This window comes from Eriocheir sinensis, unplaced genomic scaffold, assembly GCF_024679095.1.
Source record: "Eriocheir sinensis breed Jianghai 21 unplaced genomic scaffold, ASM2467909v1 Scaffold21, whole genome shotgun sequence".
In the NCBI taxonomy this organism is placed as follows: Eukaryota; Metazoa; Arthropoda; class Malacostraca; order Decapoda; family Varunidae; genus Eriocheir; species Eriocheir sinensis.
The window spans coordinates 1,336,700-1,357,962 of record NW_026111510.1 but is presented as its reverse complement, the minus strand read 5'-3'; the positions used below and the strand labels follow the sequence as shown (position 1 = coordinate 1,357,962).

Here is a 21,263-nt window from a genome sequence, read left to right as displayed (position 1 = left end):
GTTACCAGGAGGCATATTCCCCAAGTCTGTACTCTTGAGCAGGGCAGGATAGGTGAGGTTAGGTTAGGGAAAGTTAGGTAAGGTTTGGTTGGAGTTACTTAAGGTAATTTTGGGAGGGGGGAATCACAATGAGAGTATTTTCCAGAACAGCCCGTGGTTAGCTGCCAAGTTACAGCCGAGCGTCTTCACTCAGGGACCACATACCCGCAGAGACTTCAGGAACATGCGACCAGGAGTGCTCAACTAGCAAGGGACAAAACAGATGACCATTCTCTTCCTCTCAATCTTTATTTGAATATTCTCCTTCCTTTCTCTCTCTCTGTCTCCATCTTTATTTGTATATTCTACCTCCTCCTCCTCATCCTTTATTTATTTTCCTCTTGTTCCTAATCTTTTCTTTATATATATCTCTTTCCTTCCTTCTTTCCTTTCTCTCTGTGTCTCCATCTTGGTATTTGCATATTCTCCTTCCTCTTTATTTTCCTTTCATTTCCAGTTTTTTCTTTATATTTCTTTCCTTCCCTTCTCTTCCTTTCTCTCTCACTCCATCCTTATCCATATTCTCCTTCCCTTCCTTCTCTAACTGACATTCCTTTTCCTTCTCTTCCTCTAAGTCCTGTCACTCTACACTTTCCCTGCTCTTAACATAGGCTGAAAACAAGAAAGTTAACCCTTCCCTAAACTGCACCAGACACCTTAAGTTGACAGACATTCCAAACTGCATATCAAAAGTTCACTCGTTGGCAGCAGGGTAGAATAAACTGAACCTTACCTTGCTACATCATCATCCTTCTCTCTCAGCCCATCATACCCTACCATGAGATCCATCCATCAGGCTGTAGCAGTCATGGAGGGCTTTACTTTGTCACCACCAACTTGTGGCACTGGCCAGCCAAGCAGTTCTGTGCAAGGCTGGACCCCATCTTGACCAGGCAGTCTTGCAGGGCGGACTGGCTTGACGGGTCCTGTGGAAGGGAGGGTTTGGGGGTCACTCTCGCCTTGGAAAAATAAAGAATTAAATGTTCTTAGGTCAATATTGTTATATATAATGATATCCCATTACAAGTGTTTCCCAAGGCCACTGAGAAGATTATCCAGGATTTCATAGGTTTATTTTACTCTATTATTTCTGAGAGAGAGAGAGAGAGAGAGAGAGAGAGAGAGAGAGAGAGAGGGGTACAAGGAGTACCACACCTGGCGAGACTGAGGCTCCCCCCGCGAGAGGCTGTGAGAGATACGAGAACGGTACTCTCCAGCCACGAGCAGGTCGGGGTGCCGAGGTCACGCGCCAGCCAGCACCAAAAGTGGCTGCTCACAGGTGGCGAAGAACATGCCCCACACCACTAGTGATGCTAAATACACAGTGAACAAGTGTAAAGGGCTTTTGAAATAATGCACAAGAAAAAGTGACATTTTAAGCCCTGAAAAGCGCACAGTGAAACATATGCTACTCGAACGATCGCATAAAGTGTCATCAGCAAAAATACAAATATGTTGTGTACAATAGATTCGTCAGTTTAAGAGAGAGAGAGAGAGAGAGAGAGAGAGAGAGAGAGAGAGAGAGAGAGAGAGAGAGAGAGAGAGAGAGAGAGAGAGAGAGAGAGAGAGAGAGAGAGAGAGGTTGGAAGGGCAGGGCAGGACAAGGAGGAGGCAGAAATTATACAAAGTGAAATATTGTGAAGCGGAAAATTGTAGGTAGGCAAAGATATACTGGCCAGGCTTTTGAAGGAGTGTTTTGTGATGGTGGTGATACATGGCTTCTGCACACCTTCATCTGAAGAAACACCCATGGAAACAAACCTAGTCAGTGTGGCTTTGGAAAATAGTCATAATGGGAGATGACAAGTCTCTTATAGAATTTGCTAGGCTTTTCACGTAGTATTTTTGTGATGATACATGGCTTTTGCACCTTCAATGGAAAAGTCACCCATGGAAACAAACCTAGTCAGTCTTCCCTGTGGCCTTGGGAAATGGTTGTAGTAATGGGAGACACACACATTTAAGAAGACAGGTACAGAGTGATGCTGGGTTATATTGGGAGCCCGATACAGTTAAAAACATAGACCTGAGAACCATTTCCCTGTGTCCACATGTCTGGAGGAAGGGAGCATGTCTGTGGGCCCCTGTACACCTGTCACAAGTATCAGGGAGAGCACTAACCCTCTCCCTAACACTCCGAATAAGAGAATTTTGATTATGAAAGCACTTCTTGTGCATATGAAGGAAGGAAAGTCTGTTTTATCTTTCTTTTTGACCTTGAGCGACGTCCTTTACTGTAAGAAAAAAAAACCATAAAATATAAACCATCCAGCAGTGAAGCAAGTTTCCAGACTCAACTCAGTGTTTGGTAAAACTGTTGTGGCACTGAACAAATCTTTCTGTATTTTGTATCTTTTTATGCTTTTTATTATTTCTTATTTACCTTTCACATGTATAATTTCTTTACTCCTAATCTTATACACTTTTAAATGATCATCTTATTTTTGTAAATGAAGACATGTTGCAGATGTACAGTAGCGATATGAAGTGATGTCGCTGCTCTCAGAATGTTTCCTACATTTGAAGATAACGTGTATTTATTGTTTATGTTATAATGTTCCCTCCTAAACGTTGTGATGTAAAACACGGTAAAATAACGTAGTAGTACCTGAATTACAATTATACATTCATTTGTTTAGAAAAATGCAACTGCAAATGTCATGTGTTGTCTTCAGTACCGAAGACAACCTTAAAATGATTTAGCTCACGTCGTGTGCTTATCTTTGCAAAACAGTTGTTATACGGCGTTCAGATTTAGGCGATATATATATATATATATATATATATATATATATATATATATATATATATATATATATATATATATATATATATATATATATATATATATATATATATATATATATATATATGTGTGTGTAGTGCGGCGACTATGCCTGATGAACGAGCCTCCCATAACCCACTTAGCCAGTGGGGTACCTCTTTGGCCGACTCGGTAAGGAGTGGCTCTTCCATCACGCTGGTCGCGGGTTCAATCCCAGGCAGCCGGCGAATACCATGATCTTGATTAATTTCTCGTGTGTTTCGATACACACAGAGGACGTGTTGGGAAATAGAGGAAATAGAAAAGTATGCTCTTGGGGCATGACATATATCTCTCAGGGCCAGTTTATTGGCTTGAAGGAAATGTCCAAGTAAGGTCAGGGATGAGTTGCCAGTCCTGCCAGGCTGTTCTGCAATCTGTCTTCACTTCTGTCCACAAGTGTCCATGCCCATGTTAACTGTACACCTGTGATCACACAATCGCGGGTTCAGTGTTTTGTATAGCTGTGGACTCACACGTTCCTGTATTTACCGCAATATGCACACAGGCTGACCCAGAGAATGTCTTCATCAACACCAAAGCTTCATGGGGACACTCTGGCCAATTCAAAGGAAAGGATGATGATTGCAAGAAACACCATTGGACACACATAGTGTACTGTAAGTTACAAAAATTCCTTACAAACAGCTCATCCCTGAAACAGTCCTCACCATGAAGCCTCAGACATTTCCTTCATCTTCAAGTTCAGGTGCTTAAGTTTCCCTTCCATGGGTATCATTTACTAGTGAATACTTCTTTCTATATAAATGAGGAGATAAAAGTGTGGAGAGTGTACAAAACAGTGACCTGTTGGTGTCTTTCTCTGTAGTGGGCCAGGCAGGAGTCCTGAAGGCCGGGGCCTCAGCTGTTGAGGGAAACATTCACGACTCATCACTGGCTGAGTGTGTCCGTGCTAACACACTCCATTACAAGTGTACTGAGTGCCCTAACTAATGGTGTGTTATCCCATTAAGTGAAAGTAAACACTATCTGTTCCCATACTTGGCACAAAACAATAATTCCTTGGCTGTAGTATCATGCTGTACACACTGGCATGTGTTAAGTATTACTGGGCTGACTTGAGGAAGAACAAGTGTTACAGTTTACAAGTCACCAGGTGTGACAGTTTTCTTTGGTCACCATCCAATAGAGTAACTGTTTTGCTTCAAATCTTGCAAGACAACAATGCTATGTCTGATTTTGTTGTGTCAGCCATTAAATAAATGTTGCAGACATCATTATTACTGTGGTTTGCAGCATTTCCAACACAATCAGGTAACACTTTCAAAATATCACAGCCATCAGTACTTAGAGCATGTTACAGGCAGGTGCTGACATTTCCTTTGTTTTGGGCAGGCAAAACAGGCAGCCAGTGTTGTTTTGGCATAAACACATGGTAGTGAGGGCATTAAAATATTCAATAAATTTGTAAGGCAGCAGTGTTTCATCACTGCCTGCCACTCACTGACGTCCCAAACCTTACATGGGCCCAGGGAACCAAAGCTGGCTGTGGCTTCAAGCTTTGCACAGACTTAACCAATCCTTAGATTCAGAGATCAGTGTTCTGAACACTGAATCATACCTGCCAGCAGCTGTTAACCCTTTCATTGCTAATCCCTCGCAGCGAGACTATCCCCCAGGCGCACTCGGGCAGCCCAGCTGGGGGAGGGGGTCTCTTTTAACCTCAGCATCTCAAAAACTATTCATCACAGCTAAAAAAAAAAAAACATTGGGAAGAGGAGGCCAAGATCTATAAGATTCGGTTACGTAAGCCTCTCCTGCAAATGTACAGGCACGTTCAGCAAGTGACGCTAGTGCTCGCTCTTTCAACCGCTGTATCTCAAAAACAATTCACCGCAGCCAAAAAACAAAAACACCTTTGGAAAGAAGAGGCCAAGATCTATATGATTCGGTTATGTAAGCCTCTCCTGCGAACGTACAGGCACGTTCAGGGGGTGTTGCCTGTGAAGACGTACATTTGTGCATGCGTGACGGTCAACCGTAAGGCAATTACTGAGTAGCTCTCTTGATGATGGGGTGCTGGCAGGGCAGTACTGCCAAATGCAAAATTTACAACTATATGGTCAAAAAATCAGTGAGGTGAAGCTATGCAAAAATACTGCAATATTGGACAACAACATCCACCAGTTACTCGTCCGTAGATTTTCTGCGCTTTTCCGCTCTAGGCTGATATGATTTTACACCAAATTTAGTGGAAAACCCACTCAATTGGCAGTGCTGTGGGGTGAGAAATAGTGTTGGAACACTCTCATATGCGGGCAATTTGAGTGCGACTGGTGATCACTGCAAGGGTTTAGCACCACCGGCAAGTTACGCTGGTCCTCGCTGCAAGGATTTATTATTAAAAGGGTTGAACACACAGGTCCAGCTGGGGGTAGGGCTGGCCTGGGCAGGTACCAGTACAGGACAGGTCCTAACAGTACTGACTCTACAACAGCACCAGACTGATGAGCAGACTGGTGCCCTGACTGTGTCACACAGTACTGCCAATACCAGTACTGGTGTCTGCCCTTACTGCCAACAGGACCTGTTGGTTGGGCTTTAACAGCCCAACAAAAATAATAATATAATAATATAATAATTATAATAATTATAATAATAATAATAATAATAATAATAATAATAATAATAATAATAATAATAATACATACCTGCTTCCTTCCTTCTTGTGGCAGTGAGTGGCTCCCCTGGTGGTGGTGGTGGTGGTGGTGGTACAGCTGGTTCCACATCGCTGATCCTGCAAATAATGGTTCATAAATATACACTTGGAGACAGGGTGGAAAAAAAACACGGTAAAAAAAGGATGTTTATTTTGTTTTAATGTTTTTTTGGTTTTTATATATATATATATATATATATATATATATATATATATATATATATATATATATATATATATATATATATATATATATATATATATATATATATATATATATATATATATATATATATATATATATATATATATATATATATATATATATATATATATATATATATATATATATATATATATATATATATATATATATATATATATATATATATATATATATATATATATATATATATATATATATATATATATATATATATATATATATATATATATATATATATATATCCCGGACTTCGGCGCGATGCGTGAAACCGCGAACAGCGGGACTATAACCCTATGGGAAAATATGCATTTGGGGAAATCACTTCTGACACGTCATATAAAACATGTTTTTTTCGTTCCCAAAAGTAGCCCAATTTGCGATAAGTAGCCCAATCTGGCAACACTGCAGTGTGGCGGCGCGTGAATTTTTTTTTTTTTAGGATAATGTTGCTATGAGAAAATCTCGACCAATAGCAGTCGTCCCTGAGTGAGCTGCTGGCCAATAGGAAAGCATGACGTCACAGTCTAACCGTGACGTCACTCAGTAGCAACCTAAAGGCGGTGTCACACTAGCACTTTTTCCGTCAACTTTTTCCGTCGTTTTTCTGAAAATCGTCGATATCTTGGCTGCGGCCTGTCACACACAAACGGTGTTTCGTCTGAAACTTTCCGTCGGCACAGACCAAGGAATGTAAACAAACATGGAGTCCACGCTGCGGCAAAGATACGCTGCTCTGAACCTAATACTGTGTATTGTGAGACTTAGACGAGCTAAACAAGCCAAAAAGCGTGCATGGATGCGCTCATGGTTGGCTCGTCGGGAAAGAGAAAGTGTGTACCACAGGCTGTTAAAAGAGCTGAGTTTAGAGGATCATGAGACTCTGAAGAATTGGATCAGGTTGGACAAGAGCCAGTACCACAGACTTCTGGAGTTAGTGACACCTCTCATTGCCAGAAGTGACACCAGGATGAGGAAGGCTGTCACTGCAGGAGAGCGTTTGAGACAGGTTGAAGCCACGCGGAAAGTCTCGGTCTTGGTCTTGGAAATGTAAACAAAGGCGGAAATTTGCAGGAGGAAACGATCCTGATCGTCTGACAAATTCATGCGATAAGTTCATGCGGAACGATGAAACATCGACGGACATGGCATTACTCGACGGAAAAAAGTGCTGAGTGTGACACCGCCTTAACGTCCATTGCCCGCCTCCCTCCTCTCTCCCTTCCCCCCTCCTCTCTGCCTCCCTCCCTCCCTCCTCTCTGCCTTCCTCCCTCCTTTCTCCCTTCCCCCCTCCTCTCTGCCTCCCTCCCTCCTCTCTGACTTCCTATTTAGCGTCAATGCATCCGCGTATACGCGAAACTGGGGCCACGTATGTTGGGGTTACAATTAGTTGACCGCGAATACGCGAAACCGATGGGTGAGACCGCGAACGGCGGGGGTGACTGTATATATATATATATATATATATATATATATATATATATATATATATATATATATATATATATATATATATATATATATATATTTTTTTTTTTAAACAAAGGAGGCAGCTCAAGGGCACACAAAAAAAGAAAACAATAATAAAAAAAAAGCCCGCTACTCGCTGCTCCTAAAAAAGAAACAAAAGAGGTGGCCGAAAGCAAGGTCAAATACGGGAGGAGAGGTGTCCTGATACCCTCCTCTTGAAAGAGTTCAAGTCGTAGGCAGGAGGAAATACAGATGAAGGAAGATTGTCCCAGAGTTTACCAGCGTGAGGGATGAAAGAGTGAAGATGCTGGTTAACTCTTGCATAAGGGGTTTGGACAGTATAGGGATGAGCATGAGTAGAAAGTCGAGTGCAGCGGGGCCGCGGGAAGGGGGGAGGCATGCAGTTAGCAAGTTCAGAAGAGCAGTCAGCGTGGAAATATCGATAGAAGATAGAAAGAGAGGCAACACTGCGGCGGAATTTAAGAGGTAGAAGACTATCAGTATGAGGAGGAGAGCTGATGAGACGAAGAGCCTTAGCCTCCACTCTGTCCAGAAGGGCTGTGTGAGTGGAGCCCCCCCACACATGAGATGCATACTCCATACGAGGGCAGACAAGGCCCCTGTATATGGACAGCAACTGTGCAGGGGAGAAGAGCTGGCGGAGACGGTACAGAACGCCCAGCCTCGAGGAAGCTGATTTAGTAAGAGATGAGATATGAAGTTTCCAGTTGAGATTTTGAGTTAAGGATAGACCGAGGATGTTTAGTGTTAAGGAAGGTGATAGCTGGGTGTTGTCAAAGAATAGGGGATAGTTGTTAGGAAGATTGTGTCGAGTGGATAGGTGGAGAAACTGTGTTTTTGAGGCGTTGAAGGACACCAGGTTCTTCTTGCCCCAATCGGAAATAATAGTAAGGTCTGAGCCTAAGCGTTCTGCAGCCTCCAGCCTTGAGTCGTTAAGTTCCTGAAGGGTGGGTCTTCTATTAAAAGAAGTTGAGTAATGCAGAGTGGAATCATCGGCGTAGGAATGGATAGGACAGTTCGTTTTGGAAAGAAGATCATCAATGAACAACAGAAAGAGAGTGGGAGATAGGACAGAACCCTGTGGGACACCACTGTTAATAGATTTAGGGGAAGAACAGTGACCGTCTACCACGGCAGAAATAGAATGGTCAGAAAGGAAACTGGAGATAAAGGTACAGAGAGAAAGATAGAAACCGTAGGAGGGTAGTTTAGAAAGCAAAGATTTGTGCCAGACCCTATCAAAAGCTTTTGTTATGTCCAGCGCAATAGCAAAAGTTTCACCGAAACGGCTAAGAGAGGATGACCAAGAGTCAGTTAAGAAGGCAAGGAGATCACCAGTAGAACGACCCTTGCGGAACCCATACTGGCGATCAGATAGAAGGTCAGAAGTGGAAAGGTGCTTTTGAATCTTCCGGTTAAGGATTGATTCAAAAGCTTTAGATAGACAAGAAAGTAAAGCTATAGGACGGTAGTTTGAGGGATTGGAGCGGTCACCCTTCTTAGGTACAGGCTGTATGAAGGCATACTTCCAGCAAGAAGGAAAGGTAGATGTTGACAGGCAGAGCCGAAAGAGTTTGACCAGGCAGGGTGACAGCACGGAGGCACAGTTTTTAAGGACAATAGGAAGCACTCCATTAGGTCCATAAGCCTTCTGAGGATTGAGGCCAGAGAGGGCATAGAAAACATCATTTTGAAGAATCTTTATAACAGGCATAAAGGAGTCAGAGGGGGGATGAGTAGGAGGAATATGCCCAGAATCGTCCAGAGTGGAGTTTTTAGAAAAAGTTTGAGAGAAGAGTTCAGCCTAAGAGATAAATGAGACGGCAGTGTTGCCGTCAGGACTGAGGAGTGGAGGGAAAGATGAAGAAGTGAAGTTGGAGGAGATGTTTTTGGCTAGATGCCAGAAGTCACGGGAAGAGTTAGAGAAAGCAAGGTTTTGACATTTTCTATTAATGAAAGAATTTTGATTAGTCGGAGAATAGATTTGGCACGATTTCGGGCAGAAATGTAAAGTTCATAATTAGCATTAGTTTGAAGGCTCTGGTACCTTTTGTGAGCTACCTCTCTATCATTGACAGCACGAGAACAAGCGTGATTAAACCAAGGCTTTTTAGCGTGAGGAGTAGAGAAAGAACGAGGAATGTATGCCTCCATTCCAGAGACAATCACCTCTGAGATGCGCTGAGCACACACAGAGGGGTCTCTATCCTGGAAGCAATAATCATTCCACGGGAAATCGGAAAAGTACATCCTCAGGTCGTCCCACCGAGCTGAAGCAAAATGCCAGAAGCATCGCCTCTTCGGTGGGTCCAGAGGGTGTACAGGAGCGATAGGACAGGATGCAGAAATAAGATTGTGATCGGAGGAGCCCAACGGAGAGAACAGTTTGACAGAATAAGCAGAAGGGTTTGAGGTAAGGAAGAGGTCTAGAATGTTGGGCCGGTCTCCAAGACGGTCAGGAATACGTGTAGGGTGCTGGACCAACTGCTCTAGGTCGTTGAGGATAGCAAAGTTGTAGGCTTGTTCACCAGGATGGTCAGTGAAAGAGGATGAAAGCCAAAGCTGGTGGTGAACATTGAAATCTCCTAGGATGGATATATACATATATATATATATATATATATATATATATATATATATATATATATATATATATATATATATATATATATATATATATATATATATATATATATATATACATACACACACACACACAAGATTGGAAGAGAGCAAACATAGTACCAATTTATGAAGGAGGAAAGAGAGAGGACCCATTAAATTACAGAGCGGTATCACTCACTAGTGTGGTTGCGAAGATATGTGAGAGGCTACTTAAAAACAGGTGGTCGGAATTTTTAGAAAGTGAGAGAATTATCTCGGATTGCCAGTTTGGATTCAGGAGAGGGAGATCTTGTGTCACCAACTTTTTATGTTATTACTCAAGGGTGACAGATTTAATACAAGAGAGAGAAGGCTGGGGGGATGGAGTGTACCTGGATTTGAAAAAGGCATTTGACAAAGTACTGCACAGAAGACTAATTTGGAAAATTAAAAATAGGGGTGGAGTGGGTAATGGGCTGATTAAGTGGCTGGAGGACTTCCTAACTAACAGGGAAATGAGGACAATAATCAAGGACAAGGCTTCCAACTGGTGCCCAGTGAGGAGTGGGGTCCCACAAGGTTCAGTGCTGGCACCGATAATGTTTGCTGTTTGTATAAATGATATGGTGGACGGAGTGACCAGCCATGTGAGTTTGTTTGCAGATGATGCAAAGCTATTGAGACGAGTCAATGATGTGAAGGACTGTGAGGCATTGCAGAGGGACCTGGACAAAATATGGGAGTGGAGTGGTACATGGCAGATGGAATTCAACCTTGGGAAATGTAAAAAAAATAGAGTTTGGGAGGAGCGGTAGAAGATGTGAATATGATTATAAGATGGGAAGTGAGATAATATGCAGAGGAGTGGAAGAAAAAGATTTGGGAGTGACTGTCTCAGAGAACATGTCACCGGACAAACACATCAACAGGATAACGGGACAAACTATGAGTTTGCTGAAGAACATAAGGACGGCATTTGTGTATTTGGATGAGGAGATGATGAAGAAATTAATAGTTACAATGATAAGGCCAAGGTTGGAGTATGCAGCAGTGGTCTGGTCTCCTCACGAAAAGAAGAATATAAAAAAGCTGGAAAGAGTACAGAGAATGGCAACTAAGATGGTACCGGAACTTAGGGATCGGACTTACGAGGAGAGACTCAATAGCATGGGGCTCACAACCCTGGAGAGAAGAAGAGAAAGAGGAGACCTGATAGCGGTGTACAGGGTGGCGAGCAGGGTGGAGAATCTGGAGTGCGTGTGGAGCGAGAGAGAAACGAGAGGACATGGAAAGAAGTTGAGGGCGACCACGTGCAGGCGAGATGTGAAAAAGTTTAGCTTCCCAAACAGAAGCGTTGAGTTGTGGAATGGACTGGAGGAGGAGGTGGTTTGTGAAAGAAACATTCATGATTTTAAGAAAAAGTTGGATAAGAGAGGATATGGAGACGGGACAGCGTGAGCGCAGCTCTTTTCCCGTATGGCACAACTAGGTGAATACACACACACACACACACACACACACTGCATGAGGCAATGGGACAAGCCATACAGTCAGCGACAATTAGAGGAGTTCTGTCCCCCATAAAATTGCCAGTGATCGCTAGCTACTTTAACTAAAACAGAGTCAAGGCCTGTTGATGCTATGAAGACTCGCACACTTTAAAATCTCTCACGTGATAAATCATGATGCACGGTGCCTATAGTCTACAAGACATTGATCCCAAGTGTTTATGCTAACATATTTCAGGTGAAGTGGTGAGAAACACTCTACCATTCAGTTATTACAAGCTAAATACTCGCACCCAAGCTTACACCATTCTCCCATTTTTGTCTAATCTCCTGCCGCATGTATAGCTTGAACCATTTTTCCAATAGATTCCACGAAGACTTACTTATGTTCAATCTGGAAAGTACCGAACAGAATCTAGTCAGTAGAACTCGTGGTAATGAGATATTCAAAAGGCCGAAACCCGCACAGTACCAAAAGGAGCCGCTGAGGGGCCGAACTCACTCTCACCAAGACTTCATACCTGTCAAGTCTTACGTTTTTTGCGTAAGTCTTACGTAATTTCGGCGATTTTCAAGTTTTACGGCGTAAGTTGAAAATCTTACATTTTTTTCTCCGCTGGCAATGTTTTTTTTTAACCCTCTCGCACACGATGACGCGTTTCGCATCATCAAAGGTAAAAGGTCCTGGCGCACGATGATGCGAAACACGTCATAGAAGTAAAAAAATTGATTAAAAATTAAGTTTTCAGTGGAAGTGCGTCAAATTTGGAGCGTCATTTGTCGGGATAAGTTTCTTAATGATAACATATGGCAACCTTTCTAAAGAGCGTAAATGAGGAGCATGGAGCGATTTTTAGTTGTTAGGCTACTCTGATGGGAGAGGAAAAAATACAGTTTTGTTGGAGTAACTCAGGAACTAATAGGCGAATGAAGATTTTGAGGATACCATAAGAATCCTCACTTTATTCCGCTTCGAAACATATAATCGGGTGAAAAAGTTGGCCCACAAAATTTAGAGATAGCAAGTGGGGAAGAGTTGGTACTTAGGATTTATTGTCTACAATACTCTATACGGAGACTTGAAACGAGCTTCTATTGTTTATATATATTTTTTCCTCTATTTTTATTTGCGCATGTTCTAGTACAAGTCTTTATGAAGCCATTGATACCAAATTTATTGGGGTACGATATATCTGTGATGGTAAAATACATACTGAAAGGTAAGAGTTTCGCGGCGGCAAAAAAAGGCTGGTCGGGCCTGAGAGATGCATGGTGAGTGGAAGAGAAACTTACTGGAAACTTACTGTGCGCGAGAGGGTTAACATGTTTGTTTTAAACAATTTTAAATATATCGTACGCGCCATATTTAAATCCATGTGAGCATGCTGAGTAACGGTTACTATTACGATTAGTGTGTGTGTGTGGGGGGGGTATCTCGTGCACCCTGCTTGAGTCCGTCGGAAGTCTTTTCAACACAAACTTATGGTCTCTAACGCAAAATCTTATGGCAAGACACCACAGTAGCTTGACAGGTATGAGACTTAGCAACACAAAGGGCTGTAGCTGTCTAGGACACTGGGGAGAAAGAAACAGTGGAACACCTAATTGTAGAATGTAGCAACTACGAGAGGCAGAGAGGGGAGTTAGTACCAGAAGAAGTGATGGCCGTGATGAGCCGATGAAAAGCGATACAGGTCAAAAGAAGGTTTGTTTTGGTTTGGAATGCCAAGTGGTATAAATCTTCCTCCAAGGTATAAATACATAATGAACAAGTAAAGTCTGTGTTCACGATTTATTAATTGCTTTAGTGTATCAAGTGCCTAAAATTGAGAGTAAAGAAGTTTTTGTAGACCTAAAAACAACGAACAACAGGTCGTAGATTCAGGCTGCTTTGCAACCTAAGTTTCATAATTTCATTTATCATAACACTGCAACTCTGTCAAAGATTACTGAAGAAAATGTTCTTAATATTCATAACAATGTCACTCACCCTCTGGTTTATAGCCTTAGACTCTTTCCAGCAGGGCCTGTTTCTTGGCTTAATAATAATAATAATAATAATAATAATAATAATAATAATAATAATAATAATAATAATAATAATAATAATAATAATAATAATAATAATAATAATAATAATAATAATAATAATAATAATAACAATAATAATAATCAAGCAGTCCTACCTTAAGATGAAGCAGCTGCTGGAGGTGAGTGGCAAAGTCTGGGCAGGAGTGAAGCAGATGGTGTCTGGCTCCTGAGGTACAGCTGTGAGTGGCTGGAGCAGTGAGTGTGGCAGCCACCCTCCACAGCCTGGGTCACCACACACCTGCAGGCCATGACAGGGGTTACCAGGAGGCATATTCCCCAAGTCTGTACTCTTGAGCAGGGCAGGATAGGTGAGGTTAGGTTAGGGAAAGTTAGGTAAGGTTTGGTTGGAGTTACTTAAGGTAATTTTGGGAGGGAAGACCTTCAGAAAAATGGCTCCAATGTCGGAGTTGTAGAATATGACATGTAGATTGCACAACTGGAGTAGGCCTAGATCTGTATGTAAGTCAAAACTGCGAGTCTGATTAGGCATTACAGTATTGCTATAAATAAAAAAAAATAGCAATACTGTAATGCCTAATCAGACTCGCAGTTTTGACATACATGCAGATCTAGGCCTACTCCAGTTGTGCATTCTGCATGTTTAAGTTTTTGAAAGGCATCCATAAGTGAACACTTTTGAGTTTGAGACTATAAGGAAGTCGGTGTTTTTAACTGTTTCAGATATCAATATTCATAGAAAGGACATATTTTATCACATTAATTGAATATTTAGTTCCATATATTTTTCATGAAAGTAGATGCTCCTTCTGTTACAAAAATTCAGAAGAAAGGGAAGCTAGTCTAATATTACTAGTCTAAAAGAAGGGGATACCTTTTAGAAAGTTAATTAATTGTTTAGTTTTACATTCTGTTCATAAGGAGACACAAATATGACTGTGTTCCTATATTTCACATCGAGAGATTTATAGGCTATAGTTTTCAAAAAGGGAATACATTTTATATTTTTATAATGTGAAAAAATATTTTCCTTATGTTTCTGTGAGTTTTATTATTGTAAGCCAGAGTGGGGTAAACCTAGCTGGGCGTTATCGCGATAACTTATCGCGATACTTTATCGCTGATAACAAAATCGGGTTATCGGCCATCCGCTACTTATTTAAATATATATCGGTATCTTCGTTACTTGTGTAGCCAAACTAGCGATAATCGCTACTTTTTTCCGCCTCAGAAAAAAAAACCGCTGTCTCCTTCCTACTGCACATGTGTGTCCCGGGCGCCCGGTGTTGTATGAAAAAACTTCGGGGTATGAAATATCTTCGGTGAAGAGATTTCATACAGCATCAACATTAAAACACTGGGTTTTTTTTTATGCTAGACTCAAAAATCAATATACCAAAGAGAAAATTTTTAATTTTGTTGAAGGCTGAATCATAGTAATATCTTTAGCCTTAGAACGACACTCTGTACATATAAATACAACTCGTACAGAGTGTCGTTCTAGAAACAGCGAGGATGGTGGTAGTGGTACTGTATGTCTGATTCAGCCTTCCAGCAACTCTTAATTACAGTTAAAAAGCTTTGTGAGACTGTACAGGTCTACGCTTGCTGGTCTGAGCATGCGCAGTTCACGAGAGACCAGTGTTTGTAAACAAAAGCGCCAGCTGTTGAAGATGGGACACCAAATAACACAACACCGGGTGCCTTCAATACCATGGCATGCTCATAAACGAATATGTAATATCAAATTTGAGGCAGTGAATAATAATTTTTGGGGCAAAGTTAAATTATTTATCTCTTTGATAGTCATCCCCCGCCGTTCGCGGGTATTTCGTTCCCGGACTTCGGCGCGATGCGCGAAACCGCGAACGGCGGGACTATAACCCTATGGGAAAATATGCATTTGGGGAAGTCACCTCTGACACGTCATATAAAACATGTTTTTTTCGTTCCCAAAAGTAGCCCAATTTGCGATAAGTAGCCCAATCTGGCAACACTGCAGTGTGGCGGCGCGTGAATTTTTTTTTTTAGGATAATGTTGCTATGAGAAAATCTCGACCAATAGCAGTCGTCCCTGAGTGAGCTGCTGGCCAATAGGAAAGCATGACGTCACAGTCTAACCGTGACGTCACTCAGGAGCAACCTAAAGGCGGTGTCACACTAGCACCTTTTCCGTCAACTTTTTCCGTCGTTTTTCTGAAAATCGTCGATATCTTGGCTGCGGCCTGTCACACACAAACGGTGTTTCGTCTGAAACTTTCCGTCGGCACAGACCAAGGAATGTAAACAAACATGGAGTCCACGCTGCGGCAAAGATACGCTGCTCTGAACCTAATACTGTGTATTGTGAGACTTAGACGAGCTAAACAAGCCAAAAAGCGTGCATGGATGCGCTCATGGTTGGCTCGTCGGGAAAGAGAAAGTGTATACCACAGGCTGTTAAAAGAGCTGAGTTTAGAGGATCATGAGACTCTGAAGAATTGGATCAGGTTGGACAAGAGCCAGTACCACAGACTTCTGGAGTTAGTGACACCTCTCATTGCCAGAAGTGACACCAGGATGAGGAAGGCTGTCACTGCAGGAGAGCGTTTGAGACAGGTTGAAGCCACGCGGAAAGTCTCGGTCTTGGTCTTGGAAATGTAAACAAAGGCGGAAATTTGCAGGCGGAAACGATCCTGATCGTCTGACAAATTCATGCGATAAGTTCATGCGGAACGATGAAAAATCGACGGAAATGGCATTAATCGACGGAAAATGTGCGAGAGTTACACCGCCTTAACGTCCATTGCCCCGCCCTCCTCGCTCCCTTCCCCCCTCCTCTCTGCCTTCCTCCCTCCTCTCTGCCTTCCTCCCTCCTCTCTCCCTTCCCCCCTCCTCTCTGCCTCCCTCCCTCCTCTCTGCCTTCCTATTTAGCGTCAATGCATCCGCGTATACGCGAAACTGGGGCCGCGTATAAGCGGGGGGGGGGGGTCACAATTAGTTGACCGCGAATACGCGAAACCGCGATGGGTGAGACCGCGAACGGCGGGGGGTGACTGTATTGATTTTTGGGTAATAAAAAAATAAGCTAGTGTTTTAGTGTTGATGATCTAAGTATGAAATCTCTTCACCGAAGATATTTCATACCCCGAAGTTTTTTCATACAACACCGGGCGCCCGGGCCACGTGTAGGGAGGAGACAATGTTTTTTTTTCTTCTGAGAGGCGGAAAATAGTAGCGATTATCGCTAGTTTGGTTACAAAACTAAAAAAGATACCGATATATATTTAAATAAGTAGCGGATGGCCGATAACCCGATTTTGTTATCAGCGATAAAGTATCGTGATAACTTATTGCGATAATGCCCAGCTATGGTAGTAGTAGTAGTAGTAGTAGTATCCTTACCTCACCCCCTTCCTTCCTTCTTTCCTTCCCTCCTCTTCCTTTTTTCTTTCCTTCTATCCTTTCCTCCTCCCCTTCACTTCTTTCTTTCCCTTCCTGTCTTCCTTCCTTCTCTCTTTCCCTCCTTTCATTCATCAATTTCTGCTTTCCTTTCCTCCCTTTCTTCCTTTCCATCTCCTCTCTTTCCTTCCTTTCTTTCTATATAAAATTCATACAATGTCACTCACCCTCTGGTTTATAGCCTTTGACTCTTTCCAGCAGGGCCTGTTTCTTGGTTAATAATAATAATAATAATAATAATAATAATGATAATGATAATAATAACAATAATAATAATCAAGCAGTCCTACCTTAAGATGAAGCAGCTGTTGGGTGTGAGTGGCAAAGTCTGGGCAGGAGTGAAGCAGATGGTGTCTGGCTCCTGAGGTACAGCTGTGAGTGGCTGGAGCAGTGAGTGTGGCAGCCACCCTCCACAGCCTGGGTCACCACACACCTGCAGGCCATGACAGGGGTTACCAGGAGGCATATTCCCCAAGTCTGTACTCTTGAGCAGGGCAGGATAGGTGAGGTTAGGTTAGGGAAAGTTAGGTAAGGTTTGGTTGGAGTTACTTAAGGTAATTTTGGGAGGGAATCACAATGAGAGTATTTTCCAGAACAGCCCGTGGTTAGCTGCCAAGTTACAGCCGAGCGTCTTCACTCAGGGACCACATGCCCGCAGAGACTTGGGGAACATGCGACCAGGAGTGCTCAACTAGCAGGTGACAAAACAGATGACCATTCTCTTCCTCTCAATCTTTATTTGAATATTCTCCTTCCTTCCTTTCTCTCTCTCTCTGTCTCCATCTTTATTTGTATATTCTACCTCCTCCTCCTCCTCCTCCTTTATTTATTTTCCTCTTGTTCCTAATCTTTTCTTTATATTTCTTTCCTTCCTTCTTTCCTTTCTCTCTCTGTCTCCATCTTGGTATTTGCATATTCTCCTTCCTCTTTATTTTCCTTTCATTTCCAGTTTTTTCTTTATATTTCTTTCCTTCCCTTCTCTTCCTTTCTCTCTCACTCCATCCTTATCCATATTCTCCTTCCCTTCCTTCTCTAACTGACATTCCTTTTCCTTCTCTTCCTCTAAGTCCTGTCACTCTACACTTTCCCTGCTCTTAACATAGGCTGAAAACAAGAAAGTTAACCCTTCCCTAAACTGCACCAGACACCTTAAGTTGACACACATTCCAAACTGCATATCAAAAGTTCACTCGTTGGCAGCAGGGTAGAATAAACTGAACCTTACCTTGCTACATCATCATCCTTCTCTCTCAGCCCATCATACCCTACCATGAGATCCATCCATCAGGCTGTAGCAGTCATGGAGGGCTTTACTTTGTCACCACCAACTTGTGACACTGGCCAGCCAGCCAAGCAGTTCTGTGCAAGGCTGGACCCCATCCTGACCAGGCAGTCTTGCAGGGCGGACTGGCTTGACGGGTCCTGTGGAAGGGAGGGTTTGGGGGTCACTCATGCCTTGGAAAAATAAAGAATTAAATGTTCTTAGGTCAATATTGTTATACATAATGATATCCCATTACAACTGTTTCCCAAGGCCACAGAGAAAATTATCCAGGATTTCATGGCTGATTTTCCCTATCAAGGTGCAAAAGCCATGTCAAACTATAACCAGCATCACAAAACAGTCCATGGAAAGCCAGCAACTTATACGAGAGTTTCAGCTTCTACTATGACTGTTTCCCAAGGCCACAGTGAAGATTAACAGGGCTTTCATAGGTGATTTTCCCATTCAAGGTGCAGAGGGCGTGTTAAAACTATCACCAGCATCCCAAAACACCCCATGGACACCCCAACAAGTACTATGAGAGGCTTTTCAAATAGGTGAACTGAGATGCCCAGACATTTAGTACAAACCTTTGTCCCCTGTGATAAAATAATTTGTTGGGAGTAAAATTTAACGTAAAAATTCAAAACCCTTGCAAATTAATAAATGAGTATATCAAATGTAGGGATATATATATACACCTTTATGCCTTGTGTGAGGGGCAGTACACAAACACCCCCCCCCACTTAGAAACTTATGTAAGCCCTGTTTCACTCAACCTCAGACACCCCCAAGCCTAGATATAACTTCCCCAAGCCCTGTTTCACTCCCCCAGCTCCTCTCTAAGTCCTGTTTCACTGTACCTCAGATACCCCAAGCCCTGTTTCACTCCCCAAAGCCCTCCCCGTTTCAGTCACTCTGGGTAGCGTCATCTACTCACTTGGTGCCTCCGAGCAGGTGTTCATGGAGACGACAGCAGCACTCACACACTCAATGAAGAACACCTGTGAGTTCTGGTCCCCTGTTTCTGCTTGTCCATCTCCTGAGAGCCCTGCACCATCCTGGAAGGGGTAAAGGGGGTGGTAACTGACTGATGGTGAGAATTATTAGGGTATAAGTAATGGTGAAGGAGGGCCAGATTCTTAAACATTTTGACGCCCAGACACACACACACACACACACACACACACACAAACACACACAATGACAAGGCTTTCATAGGAGTTGTGATTATTTCCAAGGGTAGTTTCTTAGCCCGGTAGCAGCGATGGGCCAAATGTGTGTCTTTACCGTGTGTAGCAGCAACAGGCCAAATTTTTGCCATAATATAAACCCCCAAAATTAGATGATGCATAAACTGATCACAAATGCGTTGATATATATTATGAAATGGTTTGTGTGAGGGGTGATTTTTTCTCATTTTTCTCGCTTAGAGTGGCATTTAAGATCCACGCAGCAGAGCTTTTTCCACTGGGCTATCAGAATGGTGAGTCTGCATGTGTGTGTGTGTATTTACCTAGTTGTAATTTTACAGGCCTGGGCTTACGCTGGTGCGGTCCCGTCTCCGTATCTATAATTATCCAACTTTCCCTTGAAGCTCTGCACACTCTTCGCCGATACTATTTTTTCACTTAGTCTGTTCCAAACCTCTATATTTCTTTGTGTGTGTGTGTGTGTGTGTGTGTGTGTGTGTGTGTGTGTGTGTGTGTGTGTGTGTGTGTGTGTGTGTGTGTGTGTGTGTGTGTTTCTATGCTAATTCATGTTCATCAGTAAGAGCATGGCACTTCAGCAATTATATCTTTTTTTAGGACAAATTTTGACTAATATTATCCTTTTTGGTAGCCTGAACTTTTGGCCTAAGGAAAAGAAAATAACTGAACAGAGAATTGAAGCAAGCACTCCACCCCTTACCATGGTCCCCCTCATCCAGTGTGCTGTACTCCTCGCCTCGGTTTGCCTTGCGCCCTTGGACACCTCCCCATGTCCGCCAGCGTCCACAAAGTCCAGCATCTGTGTGGCAAAGTCCAATTAGTATATCTGTGGGAGATTTAGCACCGGAGAGTACATCACCTTACCCTAGTGTTGGGTTTACTAAGTATTATAAGGATTCTTAACTAACTCCAGCCATATATTTAAACTAACACAGCCATAAATTTTCAGCCCTAGTCATATATGTATATTTTAACTAACCCAGCCATATATTCTTTTAAGCCTAGCCATATATATTATAACTAACTCCTGACCAGGACTCCAGGTTCCCACACACACATTTGTATTATTTTTCAGTTGTTTGGATCAGTCCACTCTTTGCTATTAGTTTCCTGGAGCTTTGAAGGAGTCCTGGCCGAGTCAGCCGTGAGCCATTGATGCCGTGACATAAAAACCATTAACCGGACACACTTTTGGCGCCCAAAATAACACACCTTACTAAAAGCTACAATCACGACAAACAATTAAGCTAGTTGTCACACACAGCCTAAGTGTCTTGTGGCAGTAATGTTAGGTAAGGTTACTGTAGTGTGTGTTAGGTTACATTAAGTTGAGTTAATACTGTTCCTTCAGCCTAAGTGTCTTATGGCAGTAATGTTAGGTAAGGTTACTGTAGTGTGCGTTAGTTTACATTGAGTTAATATTGTTCCTTCAGCCTAAGTGTCTTGTGGCAGTAATGTTAGGTAAGGTTACTGAGGAGAAAATTGAAAAGCAACAAGGTTAAAGTTAAAAGGCAGATATATTATCTGAACAGTTTGTTGGGGTTTCCTATTAATGAACCTGCATGTATCGAAACACAGTAGCTGGACATTCTCTGCCCCACACACTCACTTATTTGATAATGTGGAAATAACACAGGATAAAATAAGGAAGGTAATCAACTTATGGGAAACAAGTCACCTGGACCTGACCAGTTTTTGGATACACCCTTTTAGGATCATTAAAGTGTAGCTTGAAGGAGCACTGCTGGTGCTGAGGATACTATACAGCAGTTCATATGCAGGATGGTGTGGTACCAGGACTGGAGGGTAGCTCACATCACAGCCATTTTTGGGGAATAAATGTGATCCACCCAAAACCCTATTTCAGCCTTACTAGTATATTCTGCAAGATGATGGAGTCACTTTTGAGAGAGGAAATTATTGCACATG

General features: G+C 42.4%; 1 protein-coding gene across 11 annotated transcripts; it reads right to left on the bottom strand.

The window, feature by feature from the left end:
- Positions 1–9: 9 nt before the first annotated feature.
- Positions 10–20,075, bottom strand: LOC126990837 (cellular tumor antigen p53-like). 11 transcript variants are annotated; one of them, XR_007744854.1, is made up of 7 exons: positions 20,035–20,075; positions 19,064–19,184; positions 18,085–18,281; positions 17,150–17,292; positions 13,556–13,749; positions 5,536–5,621; positions 10–965 (listed from the first exon to the last, which is right to left on the bottom strand). XR_007744854.1 is itself a non-coding variant. In XM_050849483.1 (6 exons), exons 3-6 carry the CDS (start codon positions 18,138–18,140, stop codon positions 832–834), a joined length of 375 nt encoding a protein of 124 aa, XP_050705440.1. In that variant the 5' UTR covers positions 18,141–18,281; positions 19,064–19,184; positions 20,035–20,075; the 3' UTR covers positions 10–831. The 11 variants fall into 11 exon arrangements, 5 of the variants coding, with proteins under 5 accessions (XP_050705440.1, XP_050705441.1, XP_050705442.1 ...); XR_007744853.1 differs by having other exon boundaries at positions 13,556–13,698; XR_007744857.1 differs by lacking the exon at positions 17,150–17,292 and having other exon boundaries at positions 13,556–13,698.
- Positions 20,076–21,263: the final 1,188 nt, after the last annotated feature.